Source organism: Crocodylus siamensis, chromosome 4 (assembly GCF_052110815.1).
Source record: "Crocodylus siamensis isolate JL-2025a chromosome 4, ASM5211081v1, whole genome shotgun sequence".
NCBI classification, from domain to species: domain Eukaryota; kingdom Metazoa; phylum Chordata; order Crocodylia; family Crocodylidae; genus Crocodylus; species Crocodylus siamensis.
In genome coordinates, this window is record NC_143398.1 from 239,789,586 (window position 1) to 239,800,914 (window position 11,329).

General features: G+C 49.3%; 1 protein-coding gene across 1 annotated transcript in view; it reads right to left on the reverse strand.

Annotated features, from left to right (window-relative positions):
- Window positions 1–10,082, reverse strand: part of SLC15A2 (solute carrier family 15 member 2) — a 76,845-nt gene extending 66,763 nt beyond the window's left edge. The window contains exons 1-2 of the mRNA XM_090046013.1: window positions 9,947–10,082; window positions 406–649 (exon numbers count right to left, since the gene is read on the reverse strand). Coding sequence (XP_089902139.1) covers window positions 406–448 — 43 coding nt within the window. The 5' untranslated portion in view covers window positions 449–649; window positions 9,947–10,082. The remainder of the gene's footprint in view (window positions 1–405; window positions 650–9,946) is intronic.
- Between the last annotated feature and the right edge of the window lie 1,247 nt (window positions 10,083–11,329).

The following is an 11,329-nucleotide window of genomic DNA, read 5'->3' on the forward strand; positions in this document are numbered from 1 at the left end:
CGGCTTTAAATGAGTAATGGTAAACTGAGGCAGGGAGGGCCAAACTCTCAAAGGGGGTGGAAGAGCAGAGCAGCATTGATTTGCACAGAGCTGCACTGATTTGCCTCATCGGAGGATCTGTCTCCAGGAGGCTAACTGATTTGCCAAAGGCCAAATATCAGAACGGTAGCAGAGGCAGGAGCAGAATCCGGGCATCTCCAGCACAGGCGTCTGTTCTGACTTTTAAAGGTGTTTGCACACTTGGCTTTCATGGTGACCAGTACTAGGCCAGTGGCCAAAGAACATTAAAAATCTGGTCCTCAGCCACTAATCAACAGGCAAACACAACCTGCTTGTACCTCCGGGTGCTCTGTTTACCCTGTCTTTTCTGCCATCAGGAAGGAAAGCAAATATCAGATCTCTCACCTGTTTTTCCCTTGGCCGTTTGCTCTGTGCCGTCCTCAGCCATGTCTGCTCTGTCCCACGCTCCAGGTGATCCTAGCCTGGCTCTGGCTGAAGAGGAATCCCAAAAAGCGCTCCTGGCTCTCTCTCCGGGCCTTGTTAATGTTTCACTTTGGTCACTCCATAAAATGCCGTTGAACTTGCTTTTATTTCTGATCTTCAAGACAAGGCGGCGTTACTTAGCTTCACTGTCTGTAAACAGAGAGTCCTGCAATGGCAAGCCCCACCTTGAACATAGCCTCTTATTAGCATGAATTTCATGATTGACAGTCGCAAATAATCACGTTTCCCTGTTAGCCGCAGGGCATTTTGTCTTTCCTAGGAGGGAGCAGTTTTGGGATCGAGACTAGCTTGGGCCAAACCCTCAGCCGGTGCAAGTAGCACGACCCCGTGGCCTGGCTGTTACAGTGACCCCTGCCCGTTGCCTTAACGAGGCGTACGCGTCAGGAGTTAAGTCGGTGAGAACAGACGGGGCTTCAGCATCGCTGTGATGCTAAGCCCTTGAGCAGTGTCTGCTCAGTACAACGGTGCAGCATTCGCTGAGCCCCTTCTGCATCGACAGCACTTTAATGACGGGCCCCAAATAGAAATCATCATTTTCTCTGCCCAGGTTTTGCACTTGCCATGCATCTCCCATCCCTGTCTGAAGCCAAGCCACAAGCTTCCCTGAAAGAGAGGAGCCCTTGTCTTTTTTATCCTCCGCACGCATTGCCCCTTATTTTCCAGCAAGGACCTGGGCATCCCTGGGAAGTGTCAAACCACGCACGGCCGCAAAAGCATCATTGTCAGAGTGGGCTGGATCAGTAGGAAAGTCCTTAAACAGGCTCTACTAACACCGTGTTTGTTCATAATGATTCACTAAAAAAACCAAAACCCTTTATACAGGGTGGTCATTTTCTCTTCTATTCAAGGCCTTTCTGTTGGGAGAGGCCCCATCTCCATGCACATGTTTTATGGATAAAAGATGAAGAAGGGCTTGCAAGCCCCAACTGACTGAGCAGTGATGTGAAACAAAGCCCCGGTGACCAGTTGATTGCCTTATCTCAAGACCTCTGGTTCAGGGCTGGGCAAAATATGGCCCAGATCTGGCCTGCCAAGGGATTTTGTCTGGCTCGCGGCAGGACCCTCGGTCCCACCTGGCCCGGGCACGGGAAGGGGCACGTGCGGCTGGTCCCACCACCCCCCATGCGCCACGGCTGGACTCGCTTCTTGGCCGCAGCAGCTGACCTAATCTGCACTTTTCTAGCATCTCTCCTCCAAATCCCTCCACTGGCTTCCCTCTGACCCACTGCACTGCATTCACACGTCTTGCCTTCATCTCACCAGCCTTTTGTATCTTGCCCATCCCTGCCTACCTCTGTTCACTTTGCTGCTTCTCATCTCCTTCCCATGCCCTCTAACAAGACCGGCCTCCTTCGCCTCCTGTCCCACTGCTCCTACAAGCCTCTTGGCATTCGTTCCCTGCACCCATCTATTCACCCACCAGCCTTTCTTCTTTCAAGGTCCTCCTCAACACCCAGTGCTACCAATGAACCCATAAGAAGTCTACCCACAAGCAACAGCTCGGCTTACGGGAGAGGAAAATGCTGATTCAATATGTTCCAGTCATAACACTGATGCACAACTAATGAATGCATTTGACGACTTCCCCTCGGCCCACCCCGGATACGGTAATCGTCTGCCCTGTGCCTGATGTTACGCGGACATGACTTTGTGTCTGAGACTTACTGTCTTGGCTTCAAGCTGCGGTTTCTGATGGAAAGAAAAAACAGCCTCTTGTAAGGGGAAAGGTGAACGGGAACATTTGGGGCGTGAAAGAAGCAGCAGGGGGTAGAGAGAAGCAAATGCTTTGGGGTTCATCAGATCAGGCCTTTTGCCTGTAAGTTCATTGAGACAAGGAAGACCTCATATATAGAGCCTGACCATGGCAAGGTCCAGATCCTGACCGGAGCTTCTGGTAACAAATAACAGTGCCTAGCTCTGGTGCAGTTCTCTCTTTCAGTCCACTGAAAAGCATTTGACAAAGTAGGTTGGAATCATTATTCCCATTTTACAGAAGGGCAAGCAGAGTCACAGAGCAAGGAAGCAACTCCCAAGCTCACTCGGGAAGCCAATAGGACTTCGGCCTTCTGAACTTCAATCAATCAGGGCTCTATCCACGAAGTCAAGATGCTGCTATGGCTATGTGGGAGGTCTGGCAGGAGCACTGGCTGAGCTTCTTTTCTGTTCCCTACTATAGAAGACAGCCTTGAATTGAAGATGAACCCAAATTTTATGACTCTCAGCTGTGGACTAAGGCCAAAAAAAAATGAATGTCAAATACAAAGATACCCCCTTTACATGATGCCTATAACACTTAATTTTTTCCCTTTTAATTTCAGACACAGACCTTGTTTAGAAGATGTATTTCATTTTTAAAAGTGTGCACGATTTGAAGGAATGTGGTAATTTCCTCTTCCATCTTACTCTAGTCTACCTCTACCCCCTTTTCATTTATTCACTTCCTTCAGGGATTTTTTTTTTCCTTCCAGACCCTCCAGATGTTCCCAGAGGTGTTTACAATGCTAAACGTACTCTACAATGTCTTTTCCCACTGGGGTTGTTGCAGAGTTTTGAGTCTGGGTCCCTTCTTTCTTTGCTTTCTGTTCATTCCTCCCAGCACTTTGCAGCAGGGGTGGGATGGATGAATACATTTCCATTCAAAATGACTTTGTATTTTCACATTTAAGTTCATTTATTATAAATCTAATAAAGGCTGCTCTGGAAACAAAATGTTTCAAAAGTGTTGGGAAAACAGTGTGACCTGAACCAATTTTTTTCCCTGCCTTTCAGATTTTTGCTTCATGAAAGTTTTCAACTCTTTTCCGCTTCATTCAGGGCATGGAAATCATCTGAGATTTCACTTTAACCCCCCGCCCCCCCATTCAGAGCTAAGAGGAGAAATGTTGGTTTTTCCCAGCTTTCAATCAGGTCCTTAGCACTGGAGTGAACTTCATTTTCTCCCTCTAGTAGCATACTCCATATAACACGTCACCTCTCGGGGCAGCCTTATACAATGGGCTATTCTACAATGACCTGAGCCAAAGCCAGCTGAAATCAGGGGCAAGACTTTTGTTGACTTAAAGGGGCTTGCGAAGAGCCTTGGCATATAAGAGCCAACACACTGTGACCGTTCAGAAAGTTGGCCTTCAGCTTGGGTCACCTTGGTTATTCTTGTCCCTTGAATGTTTGTACGGTGCAGCAGCCTGCGTTCGAGCTTCCTGTTTGCCTCCTTTTCCCCCCCGCCTGCTCGTGCCGTGCCGTGCCGTGCCCAGGATGAAGAGTTTCTGGACTGTAGCACGCTTGTTAAAATATAATCGCATCTTATCTAGATCAATACATATCCAGAAGGCGAGACGTGAGAACAAAGTCAGTGGCAAACTGATGGTGCTCTCAGAAGGAAAGGACAGGAGAGCTGAGATAAGGGGGGAAGAAAAGATGGAGGGAGCTAAATAATCTACTAGGAAATAAGTCTCAGGTTTGACTCGTAAGGATATAAGTTATACAGGCTGAGCATCCTTCTGCACCTAATATACGAGGGACATCCAATCTCTTCCTTCCACACTACGCAGCCATGTGCGTTTCTAGGGTTCAAGATCAGTGTATCTGGGACTTCCCAAAACTAGGCACGCGCTTTCAAGTGGCCTGTTCGTGCAAAGACAAAATCAGGGGCGTCACAAAGGCAAAGGGCCTCTCGGAGGTCCTGCCTCCGCCCTTCGCTGTGTTCACTAATCCCCTGATCAGCCCGTTCCTTTGTCGATACCACAAGCCACGGGGCCTCGCCTCCCATCTGCTTGCACGCCAGTGCCCCCTCCTCTCCAGTTTGTGATCAAAAGGTTTAGGATTATTTGCATTCCCAGGCTCAGGGCAGCGCCACGGTTGCTGTTATACAAATAGAACAAAATGGCAGTCCTTTCCTCTTATTAATTAAGACAGGAGGTGGCAGACAGATGTGACAGGTGTGAAAATCTTAGAAGAAAGCATGGGCATTAGCATATATAACTATGATCTTTGAATTTTGCAGGCTTCCTATAGCTCTCTAAGCACTTTATACAGGTTAGTGGCATGGCCCCACTTGAAATGCAAGACAACAGAGTTGCCCACAGACTTCAGGGACAGAACTGAAGTCTGTTCAGCCCCAGTCCAGGATCACTAGGCCAGGCTGCCTGCCATCCTTTTTATATTTTGCTACATGAGCATTGCCTGGTCTCCGCCTAACTCCATCGCTGGCCCTAAGAGAGAGCAGCGATGCAGGCACAGCAGTAATTTCAGACCCGCGGAGGTGATCGTAGTGGATCCCGATGGGACAAGAGCCCAGATGTCCAGGCCGGAAGGAGAGAAATGTGGTTTTGCACCTGAGAAAGGTGGGCGGCGGTGCAGGCAGTGGAGAAGTGGGACAGCAGAGGCGGACGGGGAGATGGGGAAATACATGGAAACAACGAGACCACTGCAGAACCACGAGGCTGGACGCATCAAGCAAGGCCTACCCCTGGCACAGATGCAGGATTCGCTGTTCTAGCTCGTTGCTGGCAGATGCCTCCAAGGCCTCTTCTCAGAAACCTTCCCGGGGTGGCGATCCCACCACACATCCCCACATAGCTCGTTCCGCTGTCCTACTGCTCTTGCTGTTAGGAAGCTTTTCCTGAGATTTGCTCTAAATGTGCCGTGCTGTAGGTTAAACCCATCACCTCTCATCCTGCTCTCTATGGCAAGGCAGAACAATTTTCCTCTGCTGTCTTTACAACAGCCTTTCAAATATTTGAGAACTGCCCCCCACATTAATCTCCCCTTCTCCAAACCAAACCATCATACTTCCTTCAACCTTGCCCTGCCCAGCTCCCAATTCCTTTATCGTCTGCACCATTCAGCTGTGGACCCTCTCCGGTTTCCTGACATCCTTTCAAAATGCAGCGCCCAGAACAGCTGAGGCCTAACCGCTGCCCGACAGAGCGGTGCTCCTCGCCTCCCATGCTTTGCATGCAAAGCTCCTGTTCACGTAGCCCAAAATTTGATTTTATCACAGCTTCACAGTGCTGACTCCTGTTGAGCCTGTGATCCAGCAGATCCTTCACAGAAATGCTACTGGCTAGTCACTCCTCCCTGTCGCTGAGTTTGTCCGATTCGTTTTTCCTCCCTGTTTGGCATCCTGCACTGGCCTTGCTTGAATTTCATTTTGTTGCACATAGCCTGGTTCTCCAATTTCTCAAGACCTTGTTGACTTTTTGCCTTGTCCTCCGAAGTGCTTGCAACCCTTCCCACTTGTCCATCACTGCAGACTTGATCGGTACTCAGAGGCCTGAAGTCACGGCACCGATTGCAAGACCACCGTGGAAACTCACTCGAGATGTCCTGCCAGTGTGACATCAGCCCATGAGCTGCTTCCAGATATTCAGGCGATTATAGCAGTTCTCTCTACCCTACATTTCTCTAGCTTGCTAATGAGACTTTAATGTTGGACCACGTTAAAAATGGAATCTGTATTCTCCTTATCCAACAAAACTGCTTCCCGGTCAAGGAAGAGAATCAGGTTGGTTTGGTAAGATTTGTTCTTGACAAGCCTGTGTTGGCTACTAGTGACAGCCAGAGATTTATAAATAAGGACAGTGTTACGCTTCGCTATAGTAACTCCTCAGGTGTTGATATCAGGCTGATTAATCTACAATCCCCCAGTCCTCCGGGGAAGACAAGAGTTTGCAAATATTGCCACCGGCTCTGAGATTTCTTCGGCCAATGCCACCTAGACTGAATGCTGATCAGCTCTGCTGACTTAAATCAGTTTTAAATGGCCAAAAGTTGTCTGACGTGTTCTTCTCTTACCATGATCTGCATCCCTTATCCTTCTTCATTAGCAGGCATTTTATATTACTGGTTTCATTTCTGGTGCAGCCTGAAGCAGAATAGCTCTCGAGCAGCTCCGCTTTCCTTCCACTATTAACCCCGCTTTGCATGAGCAGCAAAGCCAGAGTTTCTCTGAACTGTCTTTTCTAGCTGACCTACTTGGGGAATCCCTTCTTGTCATCTTTACTGTCTCTTGCATTTTGTAACTCATTGCTGCCTTTGCTTGCCTGATTTTATCCCAACACATTCCTACTATTTTTTGCAGGCTTCCTTAGCAGCACACCCTTTCATCCCTTTGCCTAGATGGATCTTTTCAGATATCTTTCCAAATATGATCCCCAGCAAACCATATTTGTTCATATAACTGCTGAGTTTATTCTTTATTATAGATTATACCCACTTTCCAGGGACAGAGACAAGACTCATCAGACTGCAGTGCCCAGGAGAGACTCTGGAGCCTTTCTTGAAGGTGGGAGTTACGTTGGCAGCCTACCCGCGCTCTGGCACAGAGGCCATTTGTATCAAGAGCAAGCATTTCAACTCTCTGGGCCTCAGCTTCTCCTTCCATAAAACTTATCTCCTTTGAGGCAGGGGGCAGAGGTTTGATTGGCCAATGTTGATAAGATATGGGGGAGATCCTCAGATAACAGATGCTCCATAAGTCCCAGGAGTTATAAACGCCTGCTTGCACGTACGCACATGCCACTAATATTTCTAGATTTCCCCTGTGCCAAGAGCCTTGGTGCATTGTCCAAACCATTTCAAAATATCTACTGTAGCATCGATGGTGGAGATGATCTCCCCCTATCAACACATTGCCATGGTTTCATTTTAGATGTTATCAGGCAATTGGCATTTTATTAGGGCAATCTGCCATGATGTTTATGAGCCCAAGAGTATTGCTGGGATGATAAAGCTGCAGACCTGATTCATGGCTTTGTCAGGTGCTTGGTCAGCTGCAGCCTACACACATTTCTCTGATTAAAGACCCGGTTACGGCCCTTTAGGACCTGCCTTTCTGTAGAAGTTTGAATCATTTCCCCCTCCTCCCCGCAGACATGCAGAGAACCAGATGGATGACTCAAAGGTTTCTGCTTGACCAGGATGGCATGGGAGCAGCAGCCGGGGACTGTAAGTGCCTGAATCAGGAAAGAGTCTCCTCTACTTTTAGCATCCTCACCCTTCCCCTTTGCTCAGCAGCCCCTTCCCATCTCCCCCACCCTCCACTGCCACTGTGCCGAGCTGCCCTGGGGACAGAGGGAGCTCCGGAGCCACTCCTGCCCCAATCCAGCCAACCTCTTGACACGAACGGGAGATGGGCTCAGCCGCCCTGATCCCACGGTGTAACTACCTGCGCTCCGTAGTGGCTATGACTGGGCTGAGCTCAGGGCTCGGCTGACGTCCATGGCAAACCCCCCATCTGCTCCCCCTGCGCTGCTCCCCGACAGGGACAGCCCACAATTAAAATGCAACCAGTCAGCCTCCACACGGGAGCCTGTTATTACTGTAATTGCAGAGTGCCACTCCGCTCCACTGGAGTGACAGGAGAGGCGTCACTGGGATGAGTTAGCTCAGGGGCAGACGCCCTATGAGCAAAGTGCTTAAGACAATTACCAAGCTGCCTTGTGACATGGGTCACATCCACCCACTGAGCAACTCTGCTGACCTCCAGGGAAGCCTTAACCCTGAGGCACTTCTAATTCATCTCCAAGCAGCTGCAATTAAGGGTAATGACCCTCCACAGGTCTTCAGTCTAACCCTGCAGAGAGCTATTAGCCATTGATCTTGTGCTCCACAGTTACTACCTACCGCGCCCCATTCCTATCTGGGCAAATGCAGGAATCAGAGGGGAATATGAATGATTTAATGGCTGTAGCAAGTCCAACTGTTTTCCCAGGACGGGCAAGTGCTACGTCATCTGGGGAGCTCCGGTTATCTGCATGTGCCAAGGAGCCATGGGCATGTGAGCACAGAGCAAGCGTAAGGGTGTAGGTGGTGAGTCCTGTGCCACAGCGTTCACCCCCCGCCAGGAACCCCCTTCTGCAGCATGTGATGTGCCCGTCTCAGGATGTATCACTATGACCCCTTCATGGGCCTTTTCGTCATCAGCCGCTGCTTTGACATGCCCTTGCTGTGTATTAGTAAACATCAGACATCTAATACCAGTCCTAGTTGATTCAAGACCAAGCACATTAAACAGTGAAGACGAAGCTGGATTTCAAGTTTTGGGGAAGCTTGTTTGTACCTGTTGTTGCTATTTTTAATAAATCCTTCCACTTTAAGGACAGTCTTCTACATGCCTTTTGCCAAAGCCTGGATCAAGGGTTTCAACTCCTCCGGCCTCACAGGCTGGATGAGGGTTCATTGCAGGCTAGGTGGGACCACGCTGGAGCCAGCACACTGGGCCAGTCCAGAGGGGTGCTACATGCAGTGTGCTCTATGTGCTGGTCCCCTGTGCCATGGGCAATGTGCATCAGCTCACTCCAGGGCTTATGGTGCATGAGACCCATGGACTGTGTGGGCACTGCCCATGGCCCAGGGAGCTGGCATGAGCGTGTGTTGCATGGAGTGTCCTGCCAGATGGGCCTGTGCTGTGCTCTTGGCCAGTCCAGATTGGGTCCCGGGACATCTGTGAACACCAGAGCCAGTATGCAGGCCCAGTCCAGTGAGGCCCGGCATGCAGTGCACATAGCACAGAGGGCTGATACAATGTGAAGAACCCATGGCTCTGGGTTTTCACATAGCATAGGCCAGACCAGCTCTGAGACCATCAAGGACCCATGGACTGGATCATATGGCTCTATGTATGGTATCCAGCCTGTGGGCTTGACACCCGTGGACTAGACTAGTGGAATCAACCATAGGTCATAAATCAACCCAGCTATGCCAAATCTGCATCTAATCTATAAGATACTGTAACAGGGTCCCTCTCCAGGGATGGCCGTAATGTCCCTGGAGCCCCCTCAGCCCTTATCAACTTTGTTCTCGTCTTTCAGTTGCCTGCCTTGCCTTGATGTGTTTATCTTTTAGAAAAAGGGAGGCTGCCCCAGGATTTCCCAAGTCAGATCTCACACTTCTGAGCTCAGACATCTCTACTTTCCACCTTAAGGGCTCATTATGTGGCTCTGACCACCCCTTACACCATGCCCAGGCCTCACAGATGTCACTGTACCACCTTCTCTTGTTGGGGCTCCAGACTTCGCAACCTCCACCGTGTTTCTCTAGCTGGGTCCACTGTTCTGGACCTGGCTTCTAGGCACCAGCTTTTCTCTCAATTATTCCGGGGCCCTTGCCTTGTCTGTGCCTCGCTTTGGGTGATGAGCCTGGTTTGGCTCCAGCTGGGCCCCCAGCCCTATCTGGCTTGAGTTGTGTTGGCTGCAGTCCTTTCCTGGCCTTTCACCCCATAAGACTCGAGCCCAGTATGTCTTGAGCTCTCAGGCCCTGGTAGGACTCCAGACCGTCTTGTGCCTTCAGGCACAGCTATGACCTCCATATCACCCCTGCTAGTCCCAAGCCCGGACTGCCAGTCCAAAACTCAAAGGTAAAAAGCACCCTGCTTGTAGCAGAAATTTAACCTGCTCCAGGTATAGCAAATAGGTTGCTGCATTGCAGCAAGACTTCCCCTTACCTGGATTGTGTTCCTCCATAAGGCACCGGCATTTGGCTGGCAGTCCTTAGGGTGGTCAGCCTGGTATTCCCCTGTAACCTTCCTGGCCAGGGGTTCTTCATTCAGTGGCTTGCAGGGCGAGACTCCCTGGCATGACTCAGTCCCAGACTTATATGCTGCTCAAGTCCCATCCACATTTGCTCAGGTGACCCATCAGCTGGCCTGACCACAAGGCTATTTATTAACCTCCGCCTTGTCAGCTGCCTTTGTCTGGCTCACAAAAACTCTTCCCAGAAAAATCCTCTTTCTCTTTTCCCTAACAGGGTAAGGGTTCCCTGTTACAGATGCTGACACAGGGTTGGGCAAAATACAGTCCGTGGGCTGGATCTGGCTCATGGTCAGGTGGCCATGAACTCATGGGATACTTGCAGGCAGCCAGTGGCTCTGGGTGCTGCATAGTACTGGGTGGGCAGGGTGAGGATCGGAGCATGCTGCAGGTGGGGTGGGGATTGGGTGAGGGGTAAGAAAGAGAAAAGTATGGCCCTCAACTTAGGGAGTTTTGGTGAGCTGTTGTGGGGGGCCAAGGAGGAGGTCAGTAGGCTGCTGACCCAGCCCACGACAGCTCACCAAAACTCCTTAAGTGGCCCTCCAGCCCAAATAATTGCCCACACTTGTATTAACATCCTCATAAGAGATCTTGGCTCAAGTGCGATACAAAATTCCCAGCAGCCTCAGGTTTGTCTAGAGAAGAGGTTCCCAAACCTTTTTCTATTGAATACCCCTTCCAGACTTACCAGCTGCTCGCGTACTCCTACCGGCATATGTTTTATATTTTAATGCCAATTATTATTATAATGAAAGTTAAATCTGCCATTACACAATTTCTTCCACGTCCCCCCCAAAAGATGGCAAGGGTATGTGTACCACAGTGTGGGAACCCCTGCTCTAGAGCCATCACCAGTCTTCAAAGCCAAATGTTCACAGCAGATTTTCTCCATCTTTCCTTCAGTTTTATCTTGAACAATAAATTACGGGATAGATGCTACATGGCATGCCTCTCTATTGAATTCATCCAGAAATATCTTTCAGAACCAGAACAATATTCATTCATGCCAAGATAAAGACACCTAGAAATAATTTGAGGCGATAAGCCAGTTTTCTACGTTGCTGACATTTCCCATTGTTAACAAACAGAAGATCTAATAATGGTAAAGTCGGAGGGATAATTTTGCTCTTCTATTAGCTTTGATTGACTGACAAGACAGATGGTGGTTTTATTATTTTACATTTCTATGCCATTCTCAAGAAGGCCTCATCTAATACAGCCCAGGCTGTGTTTTAAGTCCTAAACTCTCTGAGAAGCAAACCATGTTCCTTCAGGTCAATGGATGTTCACTTGATTCT